Source organism: Takifugu rubripes, chromosome 1, assembly GCF_901000725.2.
Source record: "Takifugu rubripes chromosome 1, fTakRub1.2, whole genome shotgun sequence".
Taxonomy (NCBI): Eukaryota; Metazoa; Chordata; class Actinopteri; order Tetraodontiformes; family Tetraodontidae; genus Takifugu; species Takifugu rubripes.
The window spans coordinates 11,312,320-11,331,913 of NC_042285.1; the positions used below are offsets into that span (position 1 = coordinate 11,312,320).

The 19,594-nt window shown below is 42.8% G+C and overlaps 2 protein-coding genes across 4 annotated transcripts; both read right to left on the reverse strand.

Moving 5' to 3' along the window:
* Window positions 1–189: 189 nt before the first annotated feature.
* med24 (mediator complex subunit 24) lies at window positions 190–7,978 on the reverse strand. 3 transcript variants are annotated; one of them, XM_011604042.2, is made up of 26 exons: window positions 7,844–7,978; window positions 7,477–7,607; window positions 7,316–7,398; window positions 7,175–7,213; window positions 7,019–7,092; window positions 6,588–6,811; window positions 6,307–6,418; window positions 6,018–6,168; window positions 5,247–5,360; window positions 5,116–5,166; window positions 4,957–5,039; window positions 4,765–4,851; window positions 4,544–4,643; window positions 4,212–4,354; window positions 4,060–4,097; window positions 3,872–3,954; window positions 3,528–3,706; window positions 3,250–3,349; window positions 2,812–2,987; window positions 2,446–2,710; window positions 2,008–2,189; window positions 1,835–1,928; window positions 1,655–1,754; window positions 1,035–1,115; window positions 701–849; window positions 190–504 (listed from the first exon to the last, which is right to left on the reverse strand). In XM_011604042.2, the coding sequence occupies exons 2-26, from the start codon at window positions 7,604–7,606 to the stop codon at window positions 388–390; spliced, it is 2,955 nt and encodes a 984-aa protein (XP_011602344.1). In that variant the 5' UTR covers window position 7,607; window positions 7,844–7,978; the 3' UTR covers window positions 190–387. The 3 variants fall into 3 exon arrangements, with proteins under 3 accessions (XP_011602344.1, XP_029698934.1, XP_003961366.1); XM_029843074.1 differs by having other exon boundaries at window positions 1,035–1,112; window positions 4,544–4,655; XM_003961317.3 differs by having other exon boundaries at window positions 4,544–4,655.
* Window positions 7,979–10,888: 2,910 nt separating this feature from the next.
* kcnj12a (potassium inwardly rectifying channel subfamily J member 12a) lies at window positions 10,889–18,850 on the reverse strand. Its single transcript, XM_029851083.1, has 2 exons — window positions 18,365–18,850; window positions 10,889–15,463 (listed from the first exon to the last, which is right to left on the reverse strand). The coding sequence occupies exon 2, from the start codon at window positions 15,301–15,303 to the stop codon at window positions 14,002–14,004; it is 1,302 nt and encodes a 433-aa protein (XP_029706943.1). The 5' UTR covers window positions 15,304–15,463; window positions 18,365–18,850; the 3' UTR covers window positions 10,889–14,001.
* Between the last annotated feature and the right edge of the window lie 744 nt (window positions 18,851–19,594).

Genomic DNA, 19,594 nt, shown 5'->3' on the forward strand with positions numbered 1-19,594 from the left:
AAGATTTCCTGAAGGAAGTGTTGAAAGCCGTGGGCTACGACCCAGTTAGTCGGATGTTCGGTCACTGTGATGACCTGACTTGTGGTCATGTGGCTAGCATGTGAGCTTTTAACTGACTCACAGTGATCTCATGTGGTTTTTGCTTCCAAATGTGACACTGTTGCCTTCGTAATAAATGCGAGACTCAGGTTTGTTTCAAAACTGTATTTGCATCTCCCTTAATGTAAAAAAAACCCTACAAATACATCACAAAAATATAAATGGAGACATAAACAAGTTACTATGAAATGAAACCAGATTAACCATCCAGCCAGTTCAAAGCTGCTCAAAAAGCTTTTAAGATCTATCTGAAATGGAGATGCTGGATGTGTTGTTTAAATCCATGGTTCAGAGGGCTGAGATGGCTTTGGCAGCTACTCTCCTCCCCAGCGGGAGCGTCAGGTCAGTGATGGCCAGGACAACTCTGGGTTTGGCCAGAGCGGGATGTTTCACCAGCTCAGACACCTAAACGAAGACAAATCAGACATCTTCACTGACGTCCACAGTTCTACAATTGTGTTAACACCCTAAATTCTTAACGAATAAGTAAACAATGCCTGCAAGGGAAACATTCCAATGAAATCTGATGTAACAGCCCCTTATCTTTTTTGTTATCTCCACATCCTCCACCTGCCTCACCTCCTCCCAGCTCATAACTCACCATTGTGAAGGGCATGAACTGCAGGATGCTGCCATGGCTTCCCTGCTCCAGACATTCAACACACTCCTCCATGAAACTCTGAACAAACTGGGTGTGAGGGCCCGCCATCTTGGAGCCCACGATTGATGAAATAAGGAGGAAAAGGTTGGCTGAGAAGAAAATAATTTTTATTTTATTACCACCTGGGAAATGCTGCAAAATCTTGACTTTTAACCTCTTAATGCTCAGGCATGTCGGCGCTCCGAAGCAGCCACAATACCTTCATAGTTCTGATTTGTTGTGTGCACATGAACATCATGAATTCACAGGTGGTGGGAGGAAAGGAGGCTCTCACCTAGGACTCGGTTGAGAGGGTCCCTCATGTTGACAGTGTGGAGCTGGGAGGCAGAGAGTGAACTGCTCATGGATCTGTCTGCTGTAGGACAACACACGTTATGAGAAACAGCAATTCCTTTTCTATCTTGTTTCTGAGTAGAAGCCAGGCCTTCAGCGCTCCACTTCCTTCCACTTTAGTCTTATGTAATCTTCCTGCTACTGAAATAACTTTGCTGAATTCTCTTCCATGATTTTTGAATGAGCTGAACAGTGACACATCGTCACTTCACAAGAGAAAAAAAAAACCCACGATTAATCATTCGTTAATCATAAAAATAATTTCAGATAGGAAAAACATTTAAGAGAAACTACTAACTACTTAAAACATGCAAGTTGCAGTTTTCTTTTTAAAGAGTGACTCCCAAATTTCCCTGGCTACCCTTTAACTTCTTTACCAAACCCAAGCTGTTACAGCATGTTGATTTGGTAAGTCACATGAAACCTGATGACGTCTTCTCCCAAAGCAAGTCTGGTCAAAAATGCTTTCTCTTTCTTATTTGAGCTGATGCCTCTATAAGAATGAACTTGCGGGGAACTCAAAGGTCGACAGTAGTTACAGCTTAATGTTAGGAGACCGACCTGGACTGGAAAGGGCCACTGGCTCATCCTCATTGGAGCTGAGAAGGCGCATGAGCTTAGATGGTTGAGTGTCATCCAAAGGAAAAAGGCTGTTGTAGTCCTGCAACAAAGTGGTAACAATACAACAATCGCCACCATATTCACCCTTTAGAAACGAGAGATTGCTTGTGAGGGCTTCACCTCAATGTCTTCTCTGTGCCTTTTACGCTGCCGGGCCGAAAAGGAGCCCTTAGGGTGGGAGGAGTAAGAACTGAGCGCACACCACACGCACAATCTAAAGAGAGGCAAACAAAATCAGCAACAGACATATTCAGTCACCCCCGTTTAAAATGAAAAAAAATCCTCGCTCTTACTTGGCCAGAGCCTTTCCAGGTGGGTCGGTCAGGCTGTGCCAGTGGGCGGAGTCAGTTAACAAGTTGGGCACTATGGTACCAAGCAGGGTGAGGGTGATCTGCTGAGTGTCCAGACAGAAGATGCTGTAGAGTAACTCCACCACCCGATTGGCCCACTCCTGTCGAGTCTCCTTTAGCAGTTCCTGCAATAAGACACCAAGTTTTGAAACACCAATCTGCACGTAGTAGGGAGGTTCTGACCACTAAGGATTTTTATGAAACAATGAACACGCAAACTTTTCACAGTTTAGGCTCTAAAATGTTACGACATTAAAAAACGGAAACTCTGTATTAAAATGTAGCACCAGAAGCCTTCGGGTGAAGTTATTTTAAACAGGAAGGGGAAAAAATGGTTTTGGTGATTGACAGGCCATGAGCACCTTTATGCCAACCTCCTACCTTGATCAAATTGTTTGTGAACCAGAAGACCCCTCCCATGTTCAGAAGACTGTCAAACAGGTGCAGAGCCTGGCTGTCCACCCAGCCTTTGGATAGCACTGTCTGGAACTGCTTGCTGAGGGACATGTGAATGGGGTCTTTGGCTGGCAGCAGGTTCCTGTAGGGGATGGACTCCTGGCCCTCCATTGGTGGGCGCAAGGTCGCGCCAGTTTGTTGGAAGATGTCGGCACACATGCACTCCATGATGGAACTCATGATAATCACTCTGGTGAGAGGGTGAGGAAACAGACACATGACCCACGGCTGAAAACAACCACATCGTGATTGTATGTGTGCGTGAATACAGGTTGTGTGAGTTGTTTGTACCGTTCATTGTAAAACTGAAGAGTGTGCTCGCCATACAGCGGCGTGACAAGCTGCCTGATCATAGTCTGAGGCTTCTCCCTCTCATCTCTCCCCAGCATCCTCACATGGGACACCAGCCAGGCCACTGCACATATTGCCATACTGCACACTTTCCCCTTGATGTTATCAGTTATCTTCTATGCTCAGAGAGAGGAGACAGCACCAAAAAAAAAAATCAATACTGTTGCTGTTGTGGGGGTTGAGGAGCTGAAATGTTCTTCTAATCTTGCATTAGTTTAAGATTGCGATATACAAATGCCAAAATGGAAAAAAGAAACATCATCAGCTCCTGTGGTTATCGCGTAATGAGTCACAAACCACAATAACGGTAACGGATATGTGGTGGCGATGGTAATAACAGCTGCAATGTCAATCTGAAAGTCAGAAAAGTCAACTGACCTGTACGGCCTCTACAGAGAGTACGCCGTTCTCCCAGGCATTCAGGACCTCCAGGATAGCTGCTGGGATGCTGAGGCAGATCTCGTGCCATTTCACCTGACTTTCACAACAGATAGAGGATCCACATTACAACATTTCAAACTGGCCTGGTGCATTCACATCCGGCTAAAAAAACACTTAAGCTCATTTTAGGAAAGAAGTACGTGTTACTTTACAACTGGTTGTGACACAAAAAAACCACAGACACATAAAACTGATGATCCAAGACTAAGTCTTACACGAGTTTCATCTCTGCAGAGTTGTTCAGCAGGGTAACCAGGCTCTCCACTTTCCCTGGCTCTGGCCTGAAGCACGGGTGGTCTGGGTTTAAAGTCTTGCCCTCCTCGGGCATACCTGTCTGCAGCCACGTTTCAAAGAAGGGCGTCTCCCCAGAAGGGCTGGGGTCAGAAAGGATAACCTAGTAAAAAAAGAATCCATGCAGGCTTAGTCAGCAGAAGCAAACAGCTGACAGAGTGAGTCAAACTAAACTAAAAGAAGCTCAGATGCAGAACATTACAGCCCAGCCCTCTGGAGAATTTACAGTGAAAAAGGAAATCCAAACGCTCCAACTGCGTGATCTTACCTCAGAACCATACGTCTGCACCATATGACAAAGCATAAGGAAGGAGATGTCAAAGAGCAAGGCCCGTACTGATGCAGATTTGGCTGAAGGGGAGACAAATCCAAAATGTTATTGTATGACCAAATATCTCCATCAATGTGGAGAAAACTCCCACATTGGAAGATGTCACTCGTGTATTTTGAACTCACATCCTTCACCACTGATATGTTTGGGAAATTCATTTAGCCTAGAACAGAGAGAAAATAGCTCAGTACAAGAACATGTTTAAAATCACATGAAAAGCTGGAGTTTCCAACTAAAAAAAAACAGCGACTTTCAAATCCACTTTACAGCAACTTACTTAATGAACTTCCGTGCAAAGGATTTGAGTTTCCCAGTAGCTGCTGCTGCTGCCAACAGCAGGTCCAGACTCTTTCCAGACAGCATGTGGCCCAGGACCCCCAACAGGCCTTCGGGGGACTTAGAATGGTCTGCATCTACTGTCTTATGAGTGAGACGGGCAGAGTTGTGTTTAGTTGATTTTAATGTCATATCTTAGGGGGAAAATTACTTCCCCAGTTGTCTTTCCATTGCTGGCATTTCTGCCTCAACTTCCCTACTGTAGTGTAACCACATCATTTCTGAACATGCCCCATAACAAGCTGCTATGGGGCAAGCTTTCAGACACTCTACCTTGAGGATATTAGTGACAGTGGGCTCTGCTCTCAGGATGAGGCCCGGGTTCGGCTGGATATTAGCATTTTCTGCGGTCTTCAGTCTTGGGGCAAACTCCCTGTCCTCAGCCCTTAATAAAATTGCAGGGGGATCAGGGTTGGGGGAATAGAAAGATTGTTTAAAGTTAATCCAAAGAAATCCGAGGAATAAATCTCTTAAAACTGAGGTAGAAACTGTACCGTTTTTCAGTGAGACATGATGTGTTCACCTCCGACAGGAGGCCGAGCTTGTGACACTCCTGCAGGAGCATACCGAGGCAATCGCAACTGTGATGAAGGAAAAATCACAAGAATTTTGGCGTTGCTGCGGGCTTCTAATATCAAAAGTTTTAGAATGAACAGGCTGTGTGTATTGCTGAGGTAAGTGCTTACTTGCATCGTTGATCCGCTTTGTCTAGCAGTGGTGTAAGCTTTAGTAGGTGCTGGAATGCGACATTTACATCCTCCATGAAGTCCTAGAAGGTAAATTAAACTCATTCTTGCATGATGCTGATGAAGGTCCACTGTATTCCATAAATGAATTATGTTTACCTCTCCTTTGTCTCCATGATACTTCTTCAGACGGAGGAGAACTTGTGGAATCTAGGCAAAGCAATAGGTAAAAATGAATTGCACGCGTGCATTAATTAGCTCATATTGATGGATTTTAGTGTATCATTTACCTTGAGGAAAGTGAAAGCAGTCCATTTCAGCTCCTCTGTGCCCTCTGGTGACTCAATAAGGCCAGTGAAGCAAGCTTTCCAGATCTCCAGAACAAACAGAGAAGTGGGAATTTTCTGTAGAGGGCAGACAGTGGAACACTTAAAAAAAATGCATTGTAAAAATTAATGCATTAACGCCGATTCATTTATCTGGAGAATGACTATGAACATCTAAACGTTTGTCCGAATATGGTTTCCATCACACGAGTGCGAATAGGCAGTTGATCCGGGAGTGACAGGCAGCAGAAGCAACTGATTAAAATGGAAAGCACTCACATGTAAGCCCTTTCCAGGTACAAAGAACCCCAAGACGGAACAGAGACCAGGATAAAATATAATGCATACTCTGCAGGAAGGAGTTTTCTTTTCGCAAAAGCGCTTCCAGTTTAAAATATCCCATTAACACTAAGTGCATGTCAGGGATTCTTCTACCACTTTGGCTAAAACTCCACCCTGCTTGTGAGAAACCACCCTCCCTTTCTTGAGTCTGTTTTCTCATGCAAATTGAAATGTGATTAATATAAATTAAAACTGAATGATATGATATCATGACTAATCAAAATTAATCGACAGAAACCAGATTAAGTATTTTTTAATCGATTGACAACAGCAATATTTCATAAATATAATAAAACAGTGATGGATTCTGTCAGTTGTTAAAAAGCATGAAAGGCACATTTCATATTTCAAATGATAATGTTTAATTTTTATTATATATTTTTAAATGTTTACCTGCATTCTCTTGATCATCATGAGTTGCTCTACCAGTGGCTGTGTCTCTCCTGTCAGGTTCATGGTCCCCTCTAACATGACGAAGGCATGAACTGATGGGAAGGAAGCGTGGACAGGCTGGTCACACTGCACAGACAGCATCATGGGAATACTGAGAAAACAGAGAAGAGGTAAACAACAAGAACAGCGATTTAGTTCAAATCAACAAATTTCTGCACAAAAGCCAATCTACAATGTGGACAAATTAAATAACTGTGGATTTAAAACATGCAATGGTGGTAATATTCACCTTTTTACTAGTGACAAGCACTCTTCAAGTTTAGTTGCCAGTGCCTGATTAGGTATACTTCCAAGGCCCTCTGTCACCTTCATCACTGACTGCTCAACATTATTCCAGGCACCTAAGGAGGAAAGTTTCAGACTGGTATGTGGACAGCAAATATTTTGATCAATTTATGCATCATTAACAGGTATCGCTTGTTTTACAGGTTTTCCCCATGTAGATTGGACGACACCACAGTCACACCAGTGCGGCTAAATTAGGATGTTATCGATCCAGTAAAATCTTACTTTGGTCCTCTAGTCGTGCGATGTGGACCAGAGCTCTGTTTTTAGTGCTGTTCATCAAAGTGTGAAGTCTGTCCAGGCAGGCTCTGAGACTGGTCTCTGTGCTGACTGATGGACCCAGCTCTCTCAGCTTCTCACAATACCAGTCACAGCCCTGCAGCAGCCAGTCGACCACAACCAGCAGAGCACGGCAGAGGCCGATGCACTCTTCTGCTTTCCCATGGCAGCTGAAAGACCGAACAAAAGTGTCAGGAATCTTTTAAGGATGTGAAGGTTTTTTAAAAAAATATATAAATAAATGCATGTATCCTGTTTGTCTTTCGGTATTACAAATTGATAAGGACCTATTACTTTATATAATACATGTTGTAATCAAGATTACATTTGATGCTGTTATGTACAACGGCAAGAAAAAGATAGATCAGTTCACACACCTCAGACGATGGCAGAACATGTCCATTATCTCCAACAGTGACTTTACACAGAGCTCCCGTGAAAAATCATCAAACTATCAAAAGAAGAGGGAAATTGATTAACCATAACATACTGTATGACAACACATGGGGTGAATGTTAATTGAGTTTAACTACCTTACTAATGGCTGTAAGCACACTGGAGTAAGAGACCATCTGAAACAGTAAGGTGACATCAGCAATTACAAAGACAATCAGCCATCAGTATGAATTGTCACTTAATGCACCATCACACTGTTATCATATTTTTTTCCTTACCTGGGAACTAACAGCATACTTCAGGTAAGACAAAATGAGGGGGTTAGGAGAGAGACCGATCATTGCCTGCTCCATCAAGGCCTCTGGAGTGGATAAACAGCATTTATGCAATGCATTAACTAACAACACTTTAAACATTTAGGGATCATATATGCCCATACCTGCAAGGTTGGGGTAATCCCATGTTGCTCCCTTAGGAAAGTTTTTCTTGATGTTAATGGCCCATTGATAGTCGCTCCATCGCTCTTTCCACGCCTGCAGAATGGCTTGCTTCAGATTCACGACCTTCATCCTTGTGGGAAGCAAACACACGTTTAATATATTAAATAGCAGAGTTCCGCATGATATTCTGGAAGGACGTTGACAAGTTATTGTTTGTTTGTTGACATTAGCTTGTTAGCAGTTAGCCACCGATTCAATGAATTACGAAGAGAGATAAAATTGTTTTGCTGCCTACAAAATCGCAAAAAATCCTAATTTAATGCCACAAAAAACTAGACGTTACGTTCTGCTTCAATTCAGCCTTACCTGGATTTTTTCTTCTGCTTTCTAACACAGATATATGTTAAATTTTAGCGATTTCCCTTCGAAACACAATGTAGCCCATTTTGGCTTTAGAAGTGTCGTCCTTCATTGGTCTCACGTGTCAGTATTCTTGTTCCTTATTGGTCAGAGAGGAGTTACGTAGCGATGACGCGCCCCCCCCCCCCTCCCACACACACAAAACAGGCAATTACCCAGTTCTACAACTAGATGGCAAAAATTGCCCACGTTTTTATTTTGTCACCTAAAGGATCGCTGCAAAAATTGTTTCTTATGTTGTTTGAATGTGGTTGGAACTAAAATACGACTGTCGACCAAACCCACGACACAAATTTTGCTCTAGTTATCATAAAGCTAAATAGATTCACAATCATGTCTTCACACAATAGCTGATTTGAGTCGGCACTGAATAGGTCTACTATCTATGTGAGAAAAATCAAACATTTGGTTTAATATGTCTTGACTGTACAGAGTAGTTTATCTTTGTATCTTTTTACCCGAATTAGATGCCTTTAAATGTCAAAAGCTGATATCTGTCACACTCTCATTCAAGTTGCTCCTATGAAAACTTAAAAACAAAACATTAACTATTTAATGTTTTCATTATGATAGACTTATTATTTTGTTTTTAAAAATTATGCATAGATGGTAAAAGGTAAACACCTCTATAATATTGCACAGAAACTTTATCATCTTCTTTGAGAGGTTTGAAAACAGTGTAAAAACAAACCTAGCATGTCACAACTAAACGCCCACACACCACATTTTAATGTTGTATGATGAAATATCCAGATTTCACTCCCGGGCTCAGCCAGTTTTGTTAAAGGGATACTGTTCTCAGTGCGTATCAACCCAAATGTCTCTGTGAGTGAGGGTCCTGTATTGAGTCTGCAGTAACAGAGATGCTCATTCTAACTGACACAGGATGCATTGTCCTGGCAGGAGTGAAGTCAGTGCCCTGGGAGATGCCATCGGGCGAGAAATGATCCAACCTGGCATCCAGGTATCACGGGACAGATGGGTTTTGAGGGTGCACAGTGTGTGTATAGTTTAGCTATTGGGGGGGCTGCATTAGCGATGGGTGCAGAAGTATCAGAGTCGCCCCCGAGGAGAGGCTGGCGACTGTAGTCAGGCGTCTGCGTCTGTTCTCATGACTTCACTGCTCAGGCAGCCTGTTTGTGAGTGCACCTACTTAAGCAACTTTTCACAGTGCAACTGGATCACACATCTTTTACTGTACAACTGTTGTTGGATCATTTTGGCATTTTGAGCAAGAAACCAGAGTACAGCCCTCATATCTCCTCTTCAGGCTTTTCACCGCCCTCCATGAATCGGCACAGAGGCAGCTACTGAACCCAAAAAAGGATCGAGTGAACGCAGGTGAAAATCACATGACTTAAATGTTGTGTGACTTAAGCCCTAATATCACAAGAACTAAAATTCTTCCTTTTCTGTGTAAGCACGTGCAGCCTGACATTGAGGAGCTTTATAGCTCCCCTTCAAGCTGCAGGAGGTTCATTCCAGTTTGTAAAGGCTGGCAAATAAGGAGTCTGGATAGTCCACTTCATTTCTCTCTCTTAGATGCTTTAACTGGGTCTGGAGAAAGTGTAACTCTTACTGTGATACATCATGTAAGCAAATATGTGATTCCTGCCGGCCTCAGCTGGCTTAATCAGCTGTTCTCTGGGAGACGGGAGATTCCCAAAGGAACCTGGGTGTGAACTTACTCTTATATAATTTTTAAAAAAGCATTTCTGCACCCTCCACCTTTCTATCATCTGGTCTGTTCTTTTGTTGGAGTCACTCAGAATATTCCATGCATTAATTGTGCCCTCCATATGGTCACTAAAGTATTACTAAAGCGCATGCTGGGATACACTGAACATCATAGCATCATTTAAGTAAGTCACTGGAGAAAAACGAAAAGGTTGTTGCTCTTATTGCCTTCATCTGCCTAATCCAGAGCTTCTGTGGAGGATACCAAAGAACAGGAAGCCCTCTCCGTGTTACATAATCACACTTGGCAAAAGTTTCAGCCTGGCTGCTGTGATCTCGGTGTCAGCCGGTGGTGCAGATCGAAACCCGAGCCCAGAAGAGCCAGTGGCCGGTGTGGTAATCCTACATCTGTTCCTCACTCTGGATGACATTTAGCCCAGGCTGAAGCTCTCAGAACCAACTGATGTCCACTGCTCTCATGCAGGCTCCTATTAGTTTTCTTCAGTGATGAATCTGTGCTGACAAACTGGGCCCTTGGGTGTCTTTGTCTTGTTTGTCTGAGTGGCTCAGGTGCAAAAATACAGAACATTTGTGCATAGATGAAGATGAAGATAAATTATTTAATGAAATAGATGAAACTCGGGCTTCCTGTAACAGATGTTTTTAGTTCATCCCTGTTTTGTTTTTTTACACCTTCTGGGCTTGTTTCTAGAAGCAGGCCGCCTCATTTAAAAGCATCCTCACACCACCACCACCACCATCATCATCGTCATATAAGAAACATTTGCTATAAGGTTATGTAGGACTTGCAATACCTTAAACCAGCTTCTCCTTTAGGGATTATGGAACTGGTTATTATCCGGCCCAAATATGCAGATCAGTACATTGCATCACACCAGAATACTCGATATTGGGACCTGGCGAGAACAGGCGTCTCCTCCCTTTAAGTCTGAAGGAGCTGCATTCAGCCATTTTTTGACCCTGCCTGTTTGCCCATATCGTGACAGGACAGATGTGAATGATTGGGTGACCGAGTACTGAAAGCGTAAAGGTTGCCTTGGTTTTGAGGTCGCTGGTGAAATGACAAGCAAGGCCAAAGGGCCCCAGGCCCCCAGGATTGTTTGTGTGCCACAGTGAATTATTAATGAGTCTACTTGAAGAACTGCCCAGGAACAGGAAGTCATCTCACTTCAGTAGATCCCACAACTTAAATAAAAAAATATGGGAAGAAGTCGGTTTAACAAAGAGATGGAAACAAACGTTTTTCACAGTATGTTTTTAATTCAATAATTTAAAGGAATCTGAATGAAAATGAGAAGCCCAGCAGTGATTTTCTGGACATAGGAAGACTTCTACAGAGTTTTTATTTCCCCATCACCCCCTTAAGAGAAATATCTATGCGCTTCTGTACCCAAATAAAATAGCAGAAATCAAGTAGGGAATCACATTTCCTGTCTCTAGAGTGACGTGACTACTGATAAAAATAGATACATGTCAATTGCTGTATTTTATCAAAAAGAATATTAAAAAAAATAAGCAGGTCTGTACACCCTCATTACTCTTAATTACAGCTGTCTATGTCTCCTTGCTTTCACTATAAATCTTTATATTCACCTGTGGGGCTCAGTCAGAGTTAAAAACAAGCTCTGAAAATAGCTCAGTAGAAATGATACATCAGAGATTATGTTGATGCATCACCTTTTTTATCACCTCTACACAACAGTGTCCAGAACCTTCTCAGAAGGCAATTTATAGTCATTAATCTATAATTTATAGTCATAAATTATTTAGGGATGGGTTCAGGATAATCATTAGTTTTATATGTTTAATTGCAGCTTTTGATTTCCTAAAAACAAATGTATAGGTAGTACCAAGAGATAGAATACTGCTATGAATGCTGGGAAAATATTAGTCCCTGTGACCAAAATCAGTTTTCATGTGCTTCATTCTAACAGTATATTTTTCTATCTTTACAGATGTATTACTTTGCTCCACAGAGCCACGTGTCTCCCCTTTCGTTGGTATCATAAATAACATTGACTTGATTGAAAAGGACAAACCTTGTTGATCTAGAAAGTAAGCGGAAATGATTGAGACTTTAACACATACATCGTCAATGTTCCTGGTTCACTTGTAAATGTTTTAGTTAGGTTGAACCATAATTTAATGTTCTGGTTTGGGAACAGTCATTTCCAAATATCTAAGCTCCTCTAACCTGTTACTTTGGTATAATGTGCAATAAAGAGCATAATGACTGTTAAATAGATTAAAAAGTCTGTTCGCTACCACCTCAGGCCATTCTTTATTTGTTATCCGTGAATAAATCATTTGTGTTCATCGAAAAACCAAGAATACTCTGTCCAAAGCCCACATTAATGTCTATTCTCACGTTGCTTTTTCAAGGAGGTTGAATTCAGTGTTTATTGTTTGGTCCATTATCACCCTTAAACACATGCAGTGCATGCATGAATGTAGCCGTTTTATTACAATAACTTGTCATGATAACTCTTTAACCCATCTAAATTTTCAGCACAAGCCTGTTAGTAACTTGTGAATTGACTGTTCTGACCTTTGTTGACATTGTGGATGGTGGTGTAGCTATATCTGTTGTGTTGTGTCTCACACACACACACAGACACACACGTACACACGTACACACACACACACACACACACACACACACACACACACACACACTTCTCTAGTGGTGATTTTAAAATCTTTTATCATCTGGGTTTATACTTGATGGTTAAAATTTTAGTTTTTCTAAAGAAAAATATTAATGTGGTCTTGATGAAAAACACTTTTATTTCTTACACAGGCTTTAAATAGGGCCTGATGTTCTTAATGATATGCATAGATTTTTTCTTATATGCGAGATTGCTTCACCGCTGTCCAGATACGATTGAAGAAAGCTTGCTGATGACTCTTAATATTAAGGTGTTGATTGCATTTGGTTCAATGTTTCAAAATGTTAAGCTGCATTTGTTTGTGGGATTAATTACTGCTAACAGCTTTCTGTGCTTGGGTGTTTTACCTGACTATGCCGCATTTAAATGTGTCACGATATAAGCAGAGTGGTTTTCTTCTGTTATTTAAGACACATATCTTAGGTGCCAGATATAAGTCATATCTGTATACATTAATTCTTGCTAAACTCATTTATATTTACTGTATAATTGTGGTTTTCATGAAGACTGTTCCAACACCCCTTAAAGGAAGAGATTCCATTTTTATAACTGCAAGCAAGATTTGAACGTAGCTTTACTTTGCTAATCCTTCCCCTCTCAAATTTCTGAGCAAAGCCATGGCTCTCACTTATGTGCAAGAGCGTGTTTCTCAAATAACTCCACCTGGTGTTCTGAAATACCGCAATCATCTATTGTAGCAGCGACAACTACACCAATTTCATCATATCTTGTGTGTAGTCTTGACAAATTGTTGTAGTTACAGTGCCCTTTACAGAGAACACATATCCAGCTTCGACAAAATAGCAACGCTAGCAATACTAAGCCAGCAGTACCACTGTAAACAAGCCGAAATTAGCCACGGCTGCTACAGTGGTAACATGAGTTATTTGTAATGGAGTGTTAATGAAATGTTATCACTTCAAATTTTGAGCATGCCCGCTGTGCACACAAGAAAAGATTGACACCTCGGTCACAAATTTAATTTGTCATTTTGCTCAGGCGAGGTGGTTTCTTGCAACTCAAATCAAAGGCATAAAATGGGGCCATAGAGGGCTGATTTTTTTCACAGCTCATTCTACTCATGTATTACTGTCAGTTCATAGTGACAGTAGTCATAAATACCACAAAAAGTGTTTTTTAACTGCAAAGTGCAGCTTGGAACAAAGGTGTTAAGTTGTGTTATTCGAAGTGGCTCATGGGTCGGACGTGTTAGCAAGGCCCACTGCATTTGAATGCTACAGAGCATGAATTTTACCTGTGGCAGCAGCGAGCGCGAATCTTACAGGTTTGGCAGCGAGTGCCTGAGAGAAGCCCCGCAACTCTCATCGCACGTGCCCAGGAACAAGTCAAAACTGCAAAGTCTGTGCCTTTGAAACCAATACTACACACAAAGTAAAACTTACCTAAGAAATGTATTTACACTTAAGATTTGATCTAAAAGTTTTGGATGCATTGTCATCGAACGCTTAACTCAAAATGACCGCGTGAAAAAAATAGAAACAAAAAAGATTCAAGTTTCCGGTAAGGAATAAGGTCCTATTTGTACCTTTTCCTTAGTTGTAGACATTCCTCACTAAAATGTTTTTAACCTGTACCCTTACTTTTCAACACCCTCTCCACTTAAGTCACTCCATTGTCCTTTAATCTCCGTCTCTCATAGATGTCAGCCTTTCCTATGGCACTTTGCATTGTTCTGCATTTTTACATAGATATTGGAAGTCGACCTGACCATCGAGGTCAGATTTCCGACTCTCTGCGATATGACCTTTGATCCAGAACCCTGGTGGCCTGTAAGCGGTCGAATTCGTGCCGACTGTTCCGATCCGGGCTGAGGTTTGCCAGTGCCCTCCCCACGCCTCCCACGTCCTCCTCCTCCTCATCACGGTTGAGGAAGGCCAGTTCATTTTCATAACAGAAGGTGTTGGAGCTGGGGACCAGGAACTTGTTCTCTACCATGTCCTTGGCACTACAGCGGGGGGTGGACGGCACCTCATAGGTTTTATGAAAATGAGAGTAATCCACCTTGTACATGTTCTTCTCCTCAAATAAGACGGGCTCAAAGCGATGACCCCAGAAGATCTCAGAGGCCAAATAAGAGCTGCGAGCCTGCGTAGTCATGGCGGTCGCTTCAACCATCCCTTCTAAAATGACCACAATCTCAAAGTCTGAAGTCTCCAAGTCCTGTTTGCTGATCCCAAAAAGGGGACTCTCCTCATCGATCTCATGAAGAATAGTGATGGGTGAAACTAAGAAAATTCTGTCCAAGCCTTTGTCAAAGCCCACATTAATGTCTATCTGGTCCAGGGGAATGTACTCCCCCTCATCGGTGATGCGAGGTTTGATGAGCTGTGCTCTGACGTGGGCCTCCACTATGTGGCTCTTTCGAAGGTTCCCGACCCTCCACATGAGGCACAGTTTACCGTCCCGCAAGGCGATGACGGCATTATGACTGAACAACAGAGTCTGTGCTCGCTTTTTAGGCCTCGCCATTTTGGCCATAATGGCCCCGATCATGAAGCAGTCAATGATGCAGCCCACTATGGACTGGAAGACCACCATGAAGACAGCCACCGGGCACTCCTCGGTCACGCAGCGGTAGCCGTAACCGATGGTGGACTGTGTTTCAATGGAGAATAGAAATGCAGCAACAAACCCATTGACTTGCAGGACACATGGAGTGAAATTATCGTCTCCAGCTGGGTTATCCAGATCCCCGTGTAGCAGTGCAATGACCCAGAAGGCTAAGCCAAAAGCCAGCCATGAGACCACAAACACAAGCGTGAAGACTACCAGCATCCATCGCCAGCGGATATCGACACATGTGGTAAACATGTCAGCCATGTAGCGCTGGGATTTGTCCTCCATGTTAGTGAACTGGACGTTGCACTGGCCATTTTTTTTGACAAAACGGTTTCGACACTTGCGCCTGGTGTGGATCTTGCCATTGCCAAAGCCATTCATGCCATGCATGGTAGTCAGACGGAGGCCCTCTTCCTCAGATGACACAATGCTATAGCGGTTGATCCTTCCCACGCTCATGCTCCTGGTGGCACCTCCAAAAGGAGGGTTGGACCAGACGGGAAGGCCTGGATTCCCAGCGGGAGAATGAGGCCCCTTGCAGCTTGTTCACAGGCTAACCTCCATAACAGTCAGTCATAAGTTGGATGCTTGGTGGGAGCCTTTTGTTCAGATCCAGTCTCTGCAGGGAGAGTCAGGAGACAACAATGTGAATCTTCCTAACATCACTAATCAAGCTATATTCCTGTTAACATCAACAATCTAGTAGACGCAAAACTCCAAAACATTCTTTTTTTAACCTTTTTTTTCCCTCTCAAAAAAAGGTTGGTGGTCATGGTCCACCGGGTGTTCAACACTGTTCTATTCGATAAAATGAAGCGGTCATATTTTAGGCATTCCAATGAGATCATGTGCTACTTTTCAGCACGTTTTATTTATTTATAGTTTACCAACAGCGTGTGCATGCAGTCATCGCCCCAGACAAGCTGTGCTCTTGTTTGCCATTGTCCTTTTAGTGCAATACTTTTGTTGGGGCAGTAGGAGGGTGTGAGTGTGTGTGTGTGTGTGTGTGTGCTTAAAACAAGCTCCTGGGAGATTTGAATGTGTGCCGCTGCTTCCACAGATATGCAAGTCCAGATGCTGCATGCGCAAGAATGGAGAGAAAATGTTTTTGTTTGACCCCATTCTGTACAATTTGTGGTGTTATTAATCATGTTGTGGGTGTGCTGCAAAGTTACACCGCAGCATCCAATAGTGTTATAGAGAAGCCGCGGTGTCCTGCATCCTGGGGGTAACTAGCGAACTGTATACGGACCTGTTAGATTACACAAATGCATGACGATTAAGTAAGTAGCATACGCTGTGTAAATCAGGCCATGTCGATTGATGGTTTAAGGCTGACAGCCTGGTGTTAAAAGTTTTCACTTCCCCTCTGGGACCAGACGGTTTTTATCGCCTGGCCACATCCGTTTTGTGTCTGCCTGCCTGATTTGGACCCTGAAGACTTAACAGTTCACTCATGTGCGTTCTCAAATCCCAGTTGCTCCGCTGTCTGCCACAAATTCATCCAGGCCCTTTCAGGTACAGTATCTCATCTGCAATCTTAAACCTGTCCTTTAAGATTTAAACGTAAATGTCTTGTTTTTATCCTTTCAGATGTTCTGGCACACAATTTGTCCCCTAGGTAATGCCGTCCCTCCTGATGGTAACATTAGCCAACACACTGCAGTGACCATTTGATGATCCACACATTCCTCTCAGAAAAATAAATGCTCTGTTGTATTTGCTCCCCTTCTTAAGGCAGTATACTCCACAGCGCAGCTCATGTATAGAAAGCAAAGTATACATTAATCAGGAAAACCATTATTGACCATATAAGGGTGAACACACGGTGCCCTGGAATAGACCCCCTCTGATGTTCACTATCAGCTGTAAAGTTAAGATGGTGAGATCAAGCAACTGATCCCACCAAATAAAATAATAATTAGCCAAATAATTGCACTTGAAGCTGTTGGAGCAGGAGTGGGTACTTAATCTCAAGATGAGCACACAGGAAAATGAGATCGGCTGCCGTGAGCGGGGCCCACCTCCCGAGGCCATTGTGACGGAGGAACCAAGGCTCAGGTGTCGCTGTATTTTCCTATAGCTCCCCACGCGGAACTCATCTCGTCTCAGGTGACCCTGCAAGTATTTTCCTATAGAAAGTAACACCCCTTTGTCAAACAGACATGTTTTTTAAAAGACAGATGCTATGTTATCTAGTCCTGATGTTTTTCCCCCACAATTATTGTTATTTTCAGAATGACGTGCAGATGTTTTTAGCTAAAGCTTCTCTACAGGCAATGAGACCAGATCCAGACGAGGCTGCCACACTGGCTATAGAGCGACCTGTGTGCCACCTCAAGGGTTGATGACAAAGGTGTTCATAACCTGAAGCATCTTCCTGCTTTTCCATAGCAGCTGGTATATTCTGTAGTGGGAGCTGTGGTTTTACAGGCTGCACCTGTAGCTTCTTCACCACTCAAACACCTGCTGCGCCTTGATTATCGTTCCCATATGTGAGTTTCTTGCCAGGCTTTTAAAAAAAAACCTATCTTTTAATCCACCATTCCTGAGGGCTGATTAGTCAATAATAAACATTTGAGTGAATCCTGCCAGCTGTTAGGACTCGTACGTGGCCAAATTCCCATACTGTATTCTGACATATTGCTTAAAACGTTTACTTTAATGCATGCAGTTTTTCAGTTTGGTGTTTGTTACTACCTTTGCAGTGTGCTTGGCTGCATGCTAACACCTCTTGTAAAAATCAAAGTGAATTAAAATGAGCTCATCTGAGATGGAAAGCAGGATGAGGTCATTGAACCATCAGGCAGTGCTGTGTAATATTCATTCTGTTCATCCTTTGTACCCTGAAATCAGTCATTTCTTTGTAGACTGACAGAGAAGTGTTGTACATGAAGCAGTACATTTATCCATTAATGCCCGCTCAGTACTGTTGCGCTGCTTTGTTGAGCTCAAATGGATGATACAGTGATTGGTTGTCATACCCCTGATAAATTGTGGATCTTTTTAGTTGCAGAAACTGGTATTTGTTATTTTAGTCCCCTAGCTCCTCACAGTTATCCCCCCTCTGTTAATTTAGTACATTAATATGTGCACACTTATTTTCACATTTTATTCATTGTTGGTCCATGTTCACCTTTTTAATTGATTCTAGCACCACACATTCAAATCATAAATTAAGGTGCAATATGGGTTGCCAACTTTGTAAGATGGAGAAAGATGTTAATAGTTTATACTGAAATTGACCACAGCGGCCTTCCAGTGTCAAAATCCACAGGAACAACTTTCCTGCTTTACTTAGACACATAAACAGAGCAGCTATTATAGTTCCAGGTAGTTGTGGATACACTTTGACCCTGCAGCTCCGTAGATGTCGGATATAACAAGAAACTAAGAGCTCGGTCAGTTGGCTTATTTTGTTACAGCGATTAATCTACAGAACCAACAAGGAGCAACAAAATACTGTGACATCAGACATTTCAGGTTATGTGTGTCAGGTGTGTTTTTTCTGTCCTCCTACCTTTAGTTCGCTCTGCAGGAGTGAAAGGTAGAATGTTCTGTGCCGGTATCCCTCTTCACCAAACTAAGGCATTCTCAGCATCTGTGGCTGCAGCTGCGTTAATCTCATACAGGAGTCATCATCATCACCATCATCATCATCATCATCATCATCATCAGCGCAAAGGCACACAGACCCCTTTCAGAATTCTTCATCCTTGCATGATCTCGTCTGTCCTTTTCCCTCAGGTGCCTGCGATGCGGCTCCAGTCGGACCGGATCACGCCAGAACCTTGGGCCAAGTCTGCCAGTTAATCGGTGCCAGACACAAAAACAGGTACAAAACAAAAATCATCCCAGCGAAAACTCAGCTTTCTGTATCTCCATCGCGTGAGGCAAATTCTTAACCTGGTCGGCCGCTTGTCCGTTCTCATCCTTGACACGAGGTCTGTGCTTCACATTTCCAGTAAAATTGTCCAATAGTGCCTCACTGCTTATTAACAGAAGAGCTCGCTCTATCAATCTTTTACAATCTGATCTAGTTGGACTCCTCTCTCTCTCTCTTTTCTCTCTCTCTCTCTCTCTCCCTCTCTCTCTCTTTCTCTCTCTCTGACACACAGTTTCTTCACTCTCTCCCTCCCTCCCATGGTGTCACAGAAAACTGCCATTTGCAACCTCATTCCCTCCCTCTCTTTTCTCCTCCCTTTCTCTCTCCCTCCCACATCATGGCACTACCAGTTGACAGCAACTTGATGCACAAATGGATCATTCAGAAAACTCTAGCAGACAATCGACCATTGTGCCTGATGGGATTCTATTTGAAAGTAAACGTTAGTGCCACAGTGACGCTGAAAAGATGTTCACAAAGACTTCCTGCGCGCCGTTATCGTCCCAGTATGACATTTGAGCTCAGCGGCTCTGTTTTTAGACAGGGAGACGTTATCTCTGATTGGTTCCTGTCTTTGTGAGCTCAGGTGAGAATGTTGACCCGACCTCACCCACCATCTGTGTGCAGTGGTTAAAACGCCGCTGTGTCTGAGTGCCGATGCCTTTCACACTTGTCATTAACAGCCAATCAACAGCATTTCACCTAAAGAGGCTGACGTTCGCTTGGCTGCATGTGACACTATATCCATCCCACCGTCCCAGTCCTCCCAGCCTCTAACTCAAATCAAACTGATTTATCATTGTTCTGATATGTCTTCTTCTTTTTTCTCTTCAAGATTGAACAATTTTAGAATCTCACGTCTTC